The sequence below is a fragment of the Oculina patagonica genome, chromosome 2 (assembly GCF_052425735.1).
Source record: "Oculina patagonica isolate OP01 chromosome 2, crgOcupat, whole genome shotgun sequence".
NCBI classification, from domain to species: domain Eukaryota; kingdom Metazoa; phylum Cnidaria; class Anthozoa; order Scleractinia; family Oculinidae; genus Oculina; species Oculina patagonica.
Genome location: NC_135759.1, coordinates 3,734,112 through 3,750,460, shown reverse-complemented (window position 1 = coordinate 3,750,460; position 16,349 = coordinate 3,734,112). Strand labels below are relative to the sequence as shown.

General features: G+C 37.7%; 2 protein-coding genes across 4 annotated transcripts in view; one reads left to right on the top strand and one right to left on the bottom strand.

The window, feature by feature from the left end:
• Positions 1–16,349, top strand: part of LOC144642705 (epididymal sperm-binding protein 1-like) — a 211,799-nt gene that overhangs the window by 102,963 nt on the left and 92,487 nt on the right. The window lies entirely within an intron of this gene.
• On the bottom strand, positions 9,369–11,051 carry LOC144642706 (uncharacterized). The gene is made up of 2 exons (XM_078501749.1): positions 10,645–11,051; positions 9,369–10,541 (listed from the first exon to the last, which is right to left on the bottom strand). The coding sequence occupies exons 1-2, from the start codon at positions 10,913–10,915 to the stop codon at positions 10,162–10,164; spliced, it is 651 nt and encodes a 216-aa protein (XP_078357875.1). The 5' UTR covers positions 10,916–11,051; the 3' UTR covers positions 9,369–10,161.

The window sequence follows — 16,349 nt, the reverse complement described above, 5'->3', positions numbered from 1 at the left end:
AAACGCGTGTTTAGAGAGCTTGACAGCTTAAATCAATACCTCATTTGGCAGGAATTGTTCTTTCAGAAACTTTAACATGTGAAATTCCCTCTTCAGAGTCAATTAAGAAATATCAGGAGCGGAAGTATTCTTAAGTAAGAGCAAGAGTCGCTACTCATTTTAGAAACACATAAATATTTTACAGGGCTTCCCTACAGTTCCACTGCCATTAAAAAAATTGTTATTAAATTTCTTATTTCTAACGGTTTCTACTGAATTCCTAACGGTATATAGCTCCCATCAGTTATCAACAAATGCGCTAAGCTGTACCTATATCTGTGCATGAAGTCCAACCCTGCAGTATGTTCATTTTAAGGCCGAATGGAGGTCGATTTTTTAGCTAGTTGCTCAATATTTTCAGAGGAATCCGAGGATTATTAAAAGATTCCCGAACAAGTGGCTACTTTTGGAGGGTCTATAAAGGGACTGTGTCACGGCAGCGTTAAGTTTATTTTATTAAGTTTTAGCAAATACTTGCTAGGAAATTTAGTGTTTGCAAAGAAATTACTTCCATGGATCTAAATGACGAAACCTTCTTTATAACAAAATGTCTCTCACGGGCGTTATAATTGCTGCCGCAGCTAGCGAGTGAGCCTGAAGTGAACGAGCGAGGCAGCTCTCTAATCGGAAAAGGATTACTTTATGGGGCCTGAAATCACTTTTTTTCACCAAACGCAAGGAGTTGTGGTCGGCGGTAAGATCAAACGCGCAAGGAATTGTGGTTATGCGCGAATGGAAGATTCACGATGTGCAGTGGAGTTCAATGTGAACCTCGCGCTAAAGCGCGAGGCAGGATTTAAAACAAATGACGTCTTTAAGTTAACTAAAACAGTAAAGTACTCTGCTTTTCAAGGGGAAATTTGTTTAAAAGTTCATTCGAATCGACTCAAAAATCTCTTCAGTTTAATTTTACTGCTGTGACTTCCGGGGTGACTTCCAAAAAAAAAACCGACATCGTGAAGGTCTGCGCGAAACTTTGTGTCATGCAACAGGGGAATAGCCTGGCGCAAAACTTTTTGCATAACCAGTGCTGTGTATCACCATACATGGCCGAAAGTATACGAAAGCGGATCCTGCCTGAGCTCTTGGGCAGACTAAATCATAAATCGCTTCCTGAGGAATTATGTAATAGTAAACGTCTGTTAAACTTTCATTAATCCTAAAACACCTTTAATTAACCCGCCGGGAATTAACTACGGGTTTCATACTTTCGGACTAACGATATTACATTTCTAAAACTAGTTTGACCAGTTTTATTTCATTGTGTACGTCCCCAACACCTAAAACTCCAATAACATGTGTTAAATTGTAAGTAAATACGAGGCGTCACTAGAAAGAATCCATGCAAGGATTTTGTTTATCGATCAATTTTCTGTTGTTTGTGCATCTGCTTGTTCAGTCCTCAAGAAGAGTTGAATTGTTATTCTTTAATGAACAACTGAATTTGATAGTTTTAAAATATTTATCCTTATTGGGAGCAATCGTTTGATCACATGGATACGCCATACTGGATAGCAAAAACCCTTCTCAAATATCCTTATAAAGGCACAAACACTGCGGCATTTTTGGTCTAAATGACGCTAACAATATCCGGGCTAATTACCTTCGCTGATACACGAAATATGTCTCTATTAAAAACACCAAAATGAAGATATCAAGTGAACTGACAAAGAGAGAACAATTTTAATTTGTGATTAGTTTTAAGCAGTTTTTCCAAGTCACAAGGGCACTTATTTTAAAAAAGTCTGTCCGATTTTCTGTTTAATTTGAGACTAAAGCCTCGTGCAAGCGTATGTTAATTTTGAACAAAAGCGGGCTATTATTTTTAACTTTTCATTGCGGGCCCAAGGGAGGCCGGCAACCCTAATCTTGACAGTGACCAGCGGATTGCGTTTTACGCGTGTGCGCCACGTTAATAAAAGGCAAACAGAAAACGGAAGTTGAAAATTTTGTTCTTCCACTAAGAACGATCGGAATGCGAAAAATGTGTCAATCACGACACTTTGTCGTAACACCGGAAGAGAAAAATCTGTTCTCCAAGAACGATTGTCACACAATATCTTGGCTCCTGTCACATGGAAGATTGCAAACATTACAATTTGCAGACTTGTATTACAGGTGTTGCTTTTGAGAAAATTTGCTCTGATTGTATCACACATAAACCACGGCAAAGCGAATGATTCCAACAACGGTTATTCTCGAGAAATTCGTTATAACACTGACAACATAGCGAGTTTATCGACCGAGGAAAATCACATCTCAATTCATACCGCGTGCTCGTCTACACTTCAAAAAAACTGTCAATCAAAAAAAACTCTGACTGGTTCGTGGCCGGTTCGAGGCAATTAAGTGTGACGCGTTACTCGGAATAATTGTCTTTTGTCCAGTGATTTATCATTAATCGCGCCACGTTAATAAAAGGCGAGCACAACATAGCGAGTTTACCGACTGAGAAAAACCACATCTCAATTCACACCGCGTGCTCGATTACACTTCCCAAAACGATAAAAACATGCATTCCTTGCTTGATGCGTTACTCGGAATAATTGTCTTTTGTCCATTTTATCATTTATTTATCGACACTGCCATCTAAAATTACGCACTCTCGTACCAGTACCTTTTCTAAGTGCGTCAAGGCCCGAACTTTCTAACCTGTGGTTACCACTAGTTAATATAAATGCTTTTTTGGGCTTGTTTATTGTTTTTTTCGAAGTCCCAAGTCAATTCAAAACTTATCCCTATAAACTATCATCTTTTTGCACATTCCAGTGACAGATTATTAGACAAACTGTGTAATTATACGATAGCATACCCTTGGAGCGCGCGCAAGTAAAATTGCCGAAATCACAAAACAAAACCACTCTCATTGAACTCCTTCCTTCTGTCTGATAGATCGGTCTCAAGCTATGCTAAAACAGTTAGACAGGTCGCTCTCGGTTTCTACGACTTTTGAAAGTTGATCTTGGGCCTCGCCCTTTGCCAACTATCAGCCGATAGAAACCTCGCGATTGCCGCCTAATTGTTAAATAAATAGCTTCGAAGTGACCAACAAACAGATATATATATTTGATCCCCAGCTTTCGCTATAAATGGTTTTGAACAATTTTCTTCGGCGCTGAAGAGAGGCCAAGGTGAGACCTATTAGCTGTAAATGGGTTGATGACTTTAACGGATGTTCCTTTGTGAAATTATCTCAAATCTCAAGGTTACAATTACGACAACTATTACTTTTTCCGAGGTATCAGTTTTGTTGCCCCGTTTAATTAAATTGCTTGTGGTTGCCATTCTGCAAAAGCAATCGGCAAGCTGATAAAGGTTTGCCAGATGAAAGAACTATTAAAAACCAATATCAAACGTCTGTGAGAAGGTGTCTATTGATTTAGCCTTTTGTTTGCTTTGGAAAAGCTTGAGCGAATTTTAAAAAGCTGACGTTTCAAGCGCTTAAAAATTCCCACGCTATTCTCGTTAAAATTCTCAAACCACTTTCTCGTCCAATCAGAAGTACCGAAACCAATCGTGGCTCGCTCACACGCGTTTCCCCCCCCCCCCCCCCCCCTTCGCGCCGAAGAAATGTACCGCATTTGCTTTTCGAGTTTTGATTGATTTACTAGATTGTCTGCGTCTTTTCTGATTGGCCAAAATGATTACTTTGGTTTTGGCTTTACGACACTGATCTGAAAACTGCTCTAAGACGAATCGTGGCTTTGGTCAAAGCATTAGGCATCAAACACCCCACTTTAATTTGTGGCTAACATAATCTCGGCCCCTCAATCGGGCCACCAACCAAACTACATGACAACCGCTTGTTCTCAACCAGACCAAGTGCTTAGCAAACGTCGGTTTTTTATATAAAAGAAAGGAGCTTGGAGGAAGCATAATTAAAACAATGTGAGCGAGAAAATTCGAATAACCATTATCTGAAACGACTTGAATATTTTAGATGCCTCAATGATAACAAGAATCAGTTAATGGTGAAAACTCGCTTCTGTGAATTGATTCACCTCGGCGTTTTGTGGTTTTTGAATAAAGATGTTTAGTGCTATTGCTCTCAGGGGAGAATATAATATATAAAATCTTCGTCTTAAAGTATCTTTTGAGTTGTCAAGTGGGGAAGCAGATTCTCCTACCAATGTCCGAGGGTGTAGCTTATTAACGCTCTACGTGACCCCTTTATTTACCATTGATGGGTAAAAATATCGTCTGTGTTTCGTCTTAAATCTCAGTTCACAATTTGTTTAGAGTTTAAGAAATGGATCAGCAACACTCTTTTTATTTATCGTGAAAACGGGCACGTCCATTTATATCAATAAGCCTTTATTCAAATCCAACTTAGAACTCAACACAAGCATGCATGTTCGTTTCAAAATTCTGACAAAATGAAAGAAATGAACCTATTTTTAGTCTCAAGTTGACTAAAAGTTGAGAACGTTTAGCCTCATCTAAAGTTATAGACGTTCGTGCATGAAATGAGTCTGCTGTATTTGATAGAAATTTAAAAAAAATCGAAGCTGTGATCTCTGCACGCACACACAGCAACAGCCAACAGGCTGTGTAAACTTGTAATTGATATTTAAGTTTATACACCGTTAATGCATGGGGAAACCTTTCACTGAAACGGCTGACAAAACATTAAAAACAAGGATAAAATCAATTAACAAAACTACGAACAAATGAACAAGATTTATTCTCAACCTCTTAAGCTTTTTTTTCTCTTTTGTACATTGACCTACCCTTTAAGTTCGTAATGCAAAAGACATCTATGACTTTTCTCTGAGTTAAAATACGATTTAGCGATCTGCCGACCGACATGAGTGATTCGGTTTCCTATTCAAATAGTTCGTCGGGGCTAACAAATCATGTTATGGCTGAAAATACCGTCTATATATAGCAAATAAATTTTTCTCGAAAACTAGCCTTCCTCCCTGAGTGCGTGACAATGCTTCTAAAAATTATCAATTCTGCTCGTATTTTGCTCTTTGATTGGCCGAATTTCAGTAACAGCAAATATTTTTTTGCTTATTTTAGTTTATTTTAATAAATGTAGCTAACGAAAGTTACTTCAACGCTATAATAAGTTATAAATTTAGAAACATTTGATAATGAACTATGAAAAGACCTCATAAACACTCTTGTTCCTTGGCCATTTCAATTTCACAAGAATATCGTAGCTCGTAATCATTCTAAAACTGAAAACCACAAAAACTGCGTCAGGCTTTTAAGGGACACTGTCACCAATTTCAATTCAAAACTCAAGAGCCTAAAGACATATGGAAACTACGAATAGTGGTCCAATTTTGTTAAAAATCAACATGCAAGTGTACTGAAGCGATAAACGAGTAATATTTTTGTGATGCCATCAGAAACTTTAGGTCTCAACTTGAAAAAGTCAGGCTGATTTTTTCAACTTTCGTCCTGGTGGACTGGAAAAACACATAACAATTATTATGGCTTCCTTCTTCCTTCAACAACAATTTACTTTATATCTCCATCTTGGTGTACTAGGTGCATTTTATGTACGAGAAGACCTATTCGCCAATTTTATTATCCTTTTTTTACCGTGAAGCATTAAAATCCCCTTGACAGTGTCCTTTAAAACAGTTCAGTTACGGACTGAATACACTCTTTGCATTTGTTTTTATATTATATGCTGTTTTTATATTATATGCTGATGTCCGATCTCATTCCATAATTCTAATTGTAAAGCGCATTGAGCTTTGTAAATGCGCTATATGAGCACCTATATCATTCATTCATTCATTGTTTTGTTTGTTTCTTTTTTTCTTTGTTAAGCCTGAAGTCCCTAAACCGTTCTTAAATTTGTAAGTTTTTACTGATACCTATTTTTGCTATTTTTAAATAAAATAATGAATATAACGCGATAGAAATTTATGTTACTATAACAGTAACGTACATTTACGTAAGCATTTTGGCAGTCATGGAACTCCGTATTCAAATGTTACATTTGGTTTAAATTTGTAGAAAGGAGTCAAGCTCTATATAAATACGAGTAGAGAAAATATAGCTATATATTTCGGCCAGCCGAAATATAGTACATAACAAATTTCATCATTCTACGTTGTATAGGTCTCTGCTTTTTAATTTCAGTTTTCTATATATCAAACCGATTAGATCACTATTGATCCAACGTATACCGGTAGGAGATCGTAGACGGTTGCTTGCTTGAACATTTAATAGAGGAAATAAACCCCGATTTTCTTATTTTTGTGGTGTATATTCAAAGCATGTTTTTAAAATTTTAGTCCATCTCGATCTTTAAAAACAGAAAGATATAAATTTTATAAATCACATCGAAAATTTGCTAGTGGCTTCATTAAAAAATTCCTGGAATCAACGGCATTTTAATACGAAATCAAAAACCAAGACCAGCGCAAGAAAAAAACCAATAGTCTATTCAAGTCCACAAAGCTAATAAGAAACGCAATAGCTATGTTCATGTCCTTTTGGGGAGATACGTCTTCAAAATTGTCAAAATTCCCTTGAAAAGTGATTAACTTGACATGAGTTGAAGTTTTGATGGTTTTGCCTTATTTCAGAAAGACTCAGTCTCCGTTTGGTTAATAGATAAATCAATCAACTGCTAAGCTGATCTTTTCAAGATCAACTTGCTAATAATCTTAACTGCATGGCTGTCGATCGCAAAATGACGTTCGCGGAATGCGTACTTCTAATTACTGAATTTCTAAATGTCTGTAAGGCGAACTAGGTATTGTGTCAAAGTGCTCGCCTCAAAAGAAGGAAACGCGCATTTATTTTTTGACAAACTGACTGAGAATTAGTTGACTCGACTCTAAAACGTTTCCTTTAAAGAGACTAAACGAGTTGGTTAAGTGCAACTAGTTAATTGCACTGCAACGATTAAGAAGAAATCGATCCTACTCCGAGTCAATTACGCCTTTATCAGCAAAACCGACTGTGTCAATAAAGGGAAAAGATTATTTGTTATGGCTTTTCATTGGTTGTTAATCCGATTGTCAAATTTTTAATTACTGCTATCTTCGCCGTGATCTCTTTGGCCACGTTTAATCTTGGATAAAAAGCACAATTGTTCTCACGACGTAGTTTAAGTGCTTGAATTTTGTGAGCTTTCCACTATTAGTTTTGCCCCCGGAGGCGGTTTATTAATGAGTTACTCGCCTGAAGATAAACATAAAGTGATTTTCGCAGCACGTCCGGTCTGGAGCGCGTGTTGTGTTTCGCACTCTTGTTTATCTATGCGATCAACGCTTTGTTTGAAGTTAAGCCAACTCAAAGAAGCCGCTAAATGGCTTAACACAATAGCCCTACTGGAGACGAAAGATTATATATTTTATTAATCGATTGCACATGGCTTTCGAGACTTGGAAAATTTAGCGCTAGATAGAGTTTAATTGCAGAAAGAGTTGTAAACTAGGGTAAGCTAAGAAGGCTGTGGTTCCAATTAAACTGCTAAAACGCCTTTTCCTATGAACACAGTTTGTCACTTTCTAGATTTCTTTGCAAACAACTCGATTTCTCGCTTTAATAGTCTGGGTCGTCAGCAAAGAATCAGATAAAACGCTTTCAACAAAGGCACCTCACACATCAATTCAGTTAATATTCATGTAGGCTCAGGTTTTGCCCTAACCGTATATTCACTGACATTTTTCACAGACCTTAGTTCGCCTGACAAGAAATTGTTCAGCACTCGCGCCACGTCAGTTCATTGAAGCTGACTTTTACTGAAAAACAACTCAAGAGCACAAACCATCAGATGAAGCAATATAAATCTGTCTTCTGGTTGACGTGGTTACTAAAAGGTGTTTGCTTAATTTCGTCAATGAAAAGTGAAGATTGTTTATACACTCCATTAGCAGTTAACGTGTCGAAGAGCATATGCTCAAGCACACTACCAAATAATATAATCAGAAGAACTCTGACAGTTAAAGAAAAAATCATAATAATACTTCGCGTTCGGTTTGTGACTCGGCTATGTAAGGGTTTGGAAATGCTACCTTTCGCTCGAGACTATGAACCTCGATCCAGGAAAGCCACAAATTAAATTGAAGTATTACGTTAAACCAGACTTTTTTTTGCGTGAAATGTTGAAACAATTCCTTCGACAATCTGAGGCGTCAAACAGTTTTTCAAGTTTTATCTTTCAACGTTTTAAAATGCCTAATGACCTGGCATGTTGTCTGTCACTGTTCTATATACAAAAGGAAGTGATATTACTCGTGTGCACCCCATTAAAACTCTCCGTTAATTATTCATTTCAAACTAAAAATATCACTCCCAAAAGCTTTACACTGCAGACAGTTCAAGCTCACTAGCTCTAGACGCTCTAAAAATTGTTTTCCCAAAATAATGAAGTATTTAAGGTAAATTTTAGTGAAGGCCGGGGCCACTGGGACGGTTGGGTTTCGTAAAATTACAATCACAAAATGCGCTTCGATTGGAAAATGTTTGTATAAAATATGAGCAAACTTCCCGTTCGGAACTTCAATAGCTTAATGTTTCCTCCGCACAAAAGACGTGTGGTTTCCGCGGATCTTGTGGTAATCATGCAAGGCAGGGCATGAGTAAAGCTTTCTTAATTGTGCCATATCAGTGAACAATCGAGAAAAATGCCAAATAAATTACTGATCGAAGAAAAGAATCAGTTGAAATCAGACAATGAAGCCTTCAGCTATATTAAAGAGGAAAACTGTATGCAAAATGTTTTACAGATTGGCAAAACGTGCTTTTTATTAACCATCTAATGTTCTTTTTAAAATATTCCTCTGTTGACCATTAAATACGGCTGTAAAAGCTGGACTCTTAGATAAACCCAATGAGCATTAGTAACTAAAAATTAGAGACTCTAGCCCCTTATAACTTCGCCAACTTTACCAAATTCAACGAAGCCCATTTGTTTCCAATTAACTATATCTACTGTTTATGAATAGCGCACACTAAATTCTAATTTAGATTGGATGCAATTTGTGATATCGTTTGATCATATTTATCAGGCAGGCAACCAGCCGTGAATAACAGAGAGCACACGCAAATTTCAACTCGACTGTATCTTCAGAAACGGCAACCTCTATGACATGAATAAGGCATTTCAATCAATCGACTCAATTCTTTTATGCATGTAAAAGCAACATTAACCCAAAACTCCACAAGGAAAACAAATTCAGAAAACCGGATTAAGTTTGGATATTTTGATAAAATGCCTTTCAGTTGAACGTTTGTTAATTAAGACACTATGTTAGCAATAACCATGTGTAACATTAATGAAAAGGCCATACTTGGCGTCGCTTTCGTTTGTTAGATAGCAGGAGGTCCTTGATTGTCAATGCAACAAAGTATAATTTATAGGAGCAATTTTAATCAAGAGTCGCAACACAACAACTTAACTACACCACCTCAGGGTAATTTAGACTTCTAACAATTACGTTAACTGCCTTGCGCTAAAATAATTCAGCAAACCGACTTGACAGAAGAATACGTACGCTGGCAAAGATGTTTCTAATATTTACCACTAAACGAACGCACAGTTAATTGCCAACTGCTGTGTAATAAAATTGCTTATATCACAGTTTGGCTGGAGGACAACTGATCACTTGGCGATCAATTAATGGTCTCTGTTGAATCGTTGAGTTAAATATTCCAACTGCTTTCATCTGAAAGAAACATATCTTTTTCTCAAACAAACGACAATGCAGTTCATTATTTTATAAAGAGACACGAGTACATTTGCTCATCAATTGCTTCCTGAATAAGTTAAATTACCGTTCTCGCGACTTGCCTAAGAAAATTGACTTGTGAAATGAACGATTTGCATGCATTATGTTCAATGATCCTCGCAGACGAGCAATTTCAAGCTGGCTAACTCAAGGATCATTCCACCGTTTAGAATCTCGTTAATCGGTCTCTTAATTTATGTAAGCACAAAACCATTGAAAAGATAATTGTCATAATTCACGCAGTTCAAGAAAATGAACAATTAAAACGATCCTTGTGCATTAGTTGTACAGTTTTACTTTTGAAATTCCTAGACAAATAAATTGTGGTTTAGTTTTAAAGAGTGGGAGTGTGTGTGAATAAAATAAATAACAGATATTTTACACCTCAATCGCTAGCGTGAGACACGGGCGCTTGCTAACCGCTTCCATCCAAATCAGAACTTTTGTCCTCATTATCGAGCCCAATATCCGAGGATACACTATCTTTGTTGTCCGAATGTTCGCTTTGTGAATCTTTGTCATTCTCGGGTGTTACTTCACATATTTTCTCCTGCTTTTTCCATTTCGTTCGTCTGTTTTGAAACCAAATTTTGACTTGAGTTTCTGTCACATTAAGCAGAGCGGCCATATCACTTCGCTCAGTAGCAGTCAAATACTTCTTTTCCTTGAATTGCTTTTCTAGCTCGAAAATTTGTCGTCCAGTGAATGTGGTTCTAGCTTTTTTCTTCTTGACTTTCTCTCTGCCAGACTTTCCTTTAAGTCGTTTTACTCCTTTGGAATGGTTTGAAGAAGATTCTGCATGAAAACAGAAAACCGAGAACCATTTAGAAAATTGATCCGTGCTGATTACCCTCGCCACCAATTTCCGAACCCATTAACAGAGCATGAAGTCACCTACCTTTTATATCTGATTTTGATTGAGCTGGGATTTCCTTCTCGTCAATGTCGCAGCTCGAATCATCCTGCTCACTTTGTTTTAATTTCGCTTCCTTCTCTTTTAAATAAAGGCGACGTTTGCTAAGCGGTTGGTCTTGTTGAGAACAAGCGCTTGTCATGTAGTTCGGTTGGTGGGCCGCTTGAAGGCCGAGAATGTTAGCCACAAAATGTGGTGTTGGTTGCTTTGGAGGGTTGTTGTAGATGTGTTGATGCCATGTTCCAACCGAAGCCATGATTCACGTATTTTGCGGTAGCTTCCTTGCGCCTAGCTGCAGCAAGGTGATCTGAAGCAGTCGCAGCTTGAATCAATTGGCGTAGCTCTGCCGTACTTATCTGTCAGGTTTAGGACAAAACAGACCATGAAAGGCCTGCCGCCTGAGCGCGTATGACATATCATATAAAATCAATAACGCGATTGTATTGACGATAAAGGCAATTAGGAGAATTTGCTGACAAATACAGGCGTCAGTTTTACTTCTAAGCGCGCATTCTATTGGTTGGTGCAATAAGGGCGATTTCCATTGCATTCATTCATTGGTTAGTAAAGTCGATGAACCCAAAGGCCATTTACAAAGATGTTTAATCGCTAATTTGGATAATTTTCATGTCAATCAAATTCCTATGTTTTTAAACATAGCTTTCTCGCGCTAGAGGCTTAATTGTCAATGGGCAGGATCTCACAGATGTTTGATTTAGAGAAATTCGTAGCTTATCGCTGGCAAGTTGTCACTGTCAGTCCATTTATAAATTTGCTTTTGTAGTCTTGGAAATTTGAAGAACAGGATCTGAAGAGAAATGTTTGGTGCGACAAAGAAACATCTGGTAAAATGCTCAACAACTGTCCTACTAATGTGTTTCATATTGGCGAGAGATCTAGTGAAGGGCAGTTTGAGGGCTCGAAAACTTAATGTCGGTGAGAGCTATAGTGTTATCCTCAGGCGTCTTAAAGATTTTACACAAAACATTTTTGATGTACGATTCCCATTAAATATTATTTTGGCACTGGTCAAAACCCACAAAGTCTTTCCAGCGATCCAATTACCAATTTAAAGAGTGGAATTAACTAAGCGTTGTTTAATTATCTTCTACCCAATTCAGGAGCAATAAAAATAACAAGATGAAGAGACTATGATAAATTTTGCTTTTAAAGGTTTGCAAAGAGTTGCTCTTTAGATGTTTTTGCGGCATATATGGAAATTCACTTTGGGGTGTCCTTTTATCTGGTATTTTATCAGCGGCCCCAGGTCGAACTCAAATTCCGACCATATATATAAATATATAAATGACCAAAATGGCAACATATGTGAACGTTCTTGATGTGAATTACAGCAGGCCTATGAGACAGAGCCCTTGATGTTATGCTATTGATAGTGCACGCAATCGATATCCTTTCGAAACTACGTTTAGTTATCAGCTTTTGTTATTTATTTACGTTTGGAACCTCTCTCTTACGTTGCAAATAATCGTGAGGCTATTAACATGAAATAAAGCGTTATGATAAATCTAAGGCAGCCCTGGGTGGCGGACTAGGTGACTTAGTAATTGGTCTGAAAGAGATACCATGGACATACTAACTTCTTACCTACATTCTGTTCTAAAAAAAATCACTCCAACCTAAAACCACAAGTAACGGGAAACCGGATGGTAATTAGAACAGTCTGGGTCCACAAAGGCAATTAAATACAAATGCCTCAGAACAGCTAATCTCTACTTTGTAGGTGTTTTCCAAAAAAACAGGCACAGACCTAAAACAAAATAGCGTTGAAGTTTTTTCCTTGGCCGCGCTATTCGTTGAGAAGCATTTTTGCCTTTCCCTTACAGCAAGAATTTTTGTCATATTGAAGATATTCACCATCAAGGATCAAAACCCATCAGCGACAATGAGATCGCTAACAGCTGTGACCAGTTTTCTTGCCTTCGCTTTTGTCGATGCCCGCGTGCGCAAGGCTCGCCCAAGTAATTGACGGTGGAGACCGTTATAATAGAACTTTGGTTTAATCCATCCGCTATATAGTGTGAACAAATTAAAAAGCATTCAACATGTTCTTGAGCGCTTTAACCAAAACGAAAACAAAAATTTCGATCTTGATCTGAGAGACAAGATTGGAAATTTTATTCAAATGACTTTCATGTTTTTGCAAAGCGAAACGACAGGTTATGTTCCCAAATACGTCAGCAAACAGCATTTTAATAAAGCGTGTTTTGTGTCAATCAGCCCATTAATCGCGTTCATATGTGAACATAAAGTGCTCTGGGAAATACTGTTTCTTTCTTCTGACTGTAAGGTGTATGTTAATAAACAGCGACTCAAAAAAACATTTTTCAATCTTAAACGCTAGGCATTTTAAGAACGCTTGGCTAAATTACAAGTGCTTCAACTGTTTTGCGTATTATCAGATCTTACCAAATGTCAGACCTCTCGACAGGGGGTCACAAACCTATTTGCATTTGATCGCTCAGTAGACAATTGAAGTTTGGATAAACACATCAGACAAAATTTTTAATTGGATTAGAGCCCTGCAGTTTCTATAATTTCTATCCTTTTCTGTGGACATTTGCCTTGCTGGATAGTAAAATAACGCTTATAAAAGGCTGAAAAGAGAAATAAACTGAGAACTGTTCGATTTCTTTGGTTTATTCGGAGCTAAACAACGAGCTATTATCTACAATCATCTGGTTAATTCAACACTCAGCTATAAATGCATTGACGTCTATCAATTTATAATGAATTGAGAGAAACCGGAAAGACAATTTCTCAATGAGTGAGTGTTTATTAATGTTGGAGACAAAGTGTCTCTATCAAATTAAAATTCGAGGATTTGGCGTGCTTTCGTGCCAGACTGCTTGCCGGGAACTCCAAGAATTTACGTTATTTTACAGGCGTGGAACTACTTTATTTTTGGTTAGTGGTTTATTTTAAGTTTAGACTGAGTGCGACCCTCTCCTTTGAGGAAATGGGAGATGACTGCACCCAGGCTAAATTTATTTCGGCGTAAATGAGTTTCTCAATGGGGTTAACCGTTAGCCGTTGAACGACCAAAAATTTAGCCGTTAGTCGTAAAAATTGGATAATTTTAACCGTTAGCCGTAAAATATGTTAACCGTAAAAAAACGGTCAGTTATTATAAATAAAAGAAACTAGATCACTTCATCGTCCCAGAATGGTCCTAAGACCTAACATTGTTTATAAATAATGGAAATTAATTTTTAACTTTTACATTATTTTAAAAACAATGGAAACTAATTTTTAACTTCTGTTAACCGTAATAGAAATAAATTAACCGTTAGCCGTAAAAAAGCCAAAATTTTAACAGTTAACCGTAAAAGCCACCACCCCATTGAGACCCTCATAAATGGTCTAGAGTCGGACATGACGACAAGGAAAAACCTACATCTATACTGTATCAGAACTGACTGAAAGGCATTAGTGAGTCAGTCGGTGACACAAGCAACTCAGCCGAATGATTTTCGAGCTCTTCCAATAGAGCGAACTCGAAACTGGGAACTCGGTTTGCTTTATCAGCTGATCATGTAAAGAGGGGAAGGGAGGAAAAGAATAGGGAGGAGGGAGAAATGGTCCAAAAAAAGTACGGAGGAGGGAGAAATCGAGAAAGTTTTATTGGTCTCTGCAGGCCGCGAAGACAATCACTCTGTTTTTAATAAGTCTGCAGCCTTCGAGAACGCCGCCAGAGAAGAGTGAATGCCTGTAAATGATCCGATCGAGCAGATTGCGGCCTTAGCGCGGGAGCCCTTGTGGATTCTAGGCTTAAGTTAAGGTACACGAACGTCTCGCAACATACAAGAAATGACGGCGAAATCTATATTTCATGCAAAACAGATCCGCTTTTAGTAGGAAGTAATAAAGTAGGCAGTAACAACCTAAACCTAATAAAATAACCACCTAAGAGAAGAGTCCTCTCCACAGCATCTACTTTCAAGATTACAATCCGTTCAAAATACGGCAGCTCGATTTATTACACATACTAGGGAAATTCGATCATATTACCCCTGTGCTTAAGAAGCTACACTGGCTACCTGTCCGCTATCGTATAATTTACAAAATTCTCTTTCTAGTCTACAAAGCTCTCCATGGGGCAGCGCCTTGCTACATGCAAGAGTTTCTTTACTATCACACCTCTCGGAGATTTTTAAGATCATCTACACAGCACCTTCTGGCGACCCCCAAAGCAAAATTAAAAACATATGGAGAGAGAGCGTTTGCCGTGGCAGCCCCAAGGCTGTGGAACACAATCCCACTTGAACTTAGATTAAGTCCTTCTATTGACATTTTTAAGAGACATTTAAAAACGTACCTTTTTAAACAGGCTTTTTAATTATTATTATTTTTAGGTACATTTGAACTTATATTTGTAAATATCCGTTTTTAAAATTTTTAGAGTTTTTAACTTTTTAATATCATTTTATTAATATTTTTTTTTATTGTAAAGCGCCATGAGCAATTAGTGGATTTTGGCGCTATAAAAATACTTTTTATTATTTTATTATTATTATTATACCCCTCTGAATAAGGATAATGAACATGATGCTAGACTTCATAAATGGAGGTACAGCTAAGTGCACTAAACTGATGTGAATTTTAAGTAAGGTTAAGTGCTGAGTACTAGGCCCGTAGGGTGGGGGGGCTCGAAGGATTAGAACGAACCCCCTAAAAATTTTGAAGTCGGCATTTTTGGGGGGTTAAAAAGAAAAAAAAATATTTTACACAACAGTCAAAAGACTGTGACGGGTTGATTACACGGTCGACTACCTTCCTAGTTTGCCAGGATTATCGGAGGAAGCCGCAGCATTTTGGTACTATAATGAGAAGTTCTAATCTTTTGGATTGGTTAATTGATGTTCGTTTTGCTTTCCATCCTTGTCGTGGTGCCCGCGGCAACCAGAACTAGCGTTAGTTGGCTGGATAAGCAAGCATGCGCATTTATCAGAAACCAAATTTTCAAGATGTCTAAATGCACACACTCATTTCTGAGAATATTAGAATTTTTTAAGAATGAAAATTACTTTCCGAAGAGCTAATATTGAAGGAAAATGCATTCCACCTCAGAAATGATGTCAAAATGCAGGAAATGGCACTTGAGAGAACCTAAATTTGCAAAATTTCCTGGGGGGGGGGGGGGGGGGGGGGGGCTTGCCCCCAGACCACCTTAGAGGCTTGCGCCTCCGGTGCTAAAAAATACCTCCCCCAAAAAAGAACCCCCCTCAACAGAATCCACCCTACGGGCCTGTGAATACTCAGGAATTAAAACCATCAGGAAACAAACGATGTAACCTAACAAGCTTCAATGACTCTCACTACTTTCGGCATCACACTTTTTATCTTTAATAAGTGTTCTTTTTTGCTTCCGAAACGAGAGTTTCAGCTGTTGAATTTTCTAAAGCAACAATTTCTGTCGACCAAGGAATTTACCCAACCTGTCAAGCTCTTTAAACAAGCAATTTCGCTTAGCTAAGAAACTGCTCAACTGTTTATTCTAGACGGTGAAATAAAAATTAGCACTTCTTTGCGATATCTCGCATAACTAAAATATATTCTTTATGTTATTATACTCTGCCGTTTGGCGGTTTAAAACAATTTTGAGTGTCGTTTTGCGGGTACATTCCTATTTATCTGGCGGCTTATGGTCAAGAAAATATAGCGGTTTCGGT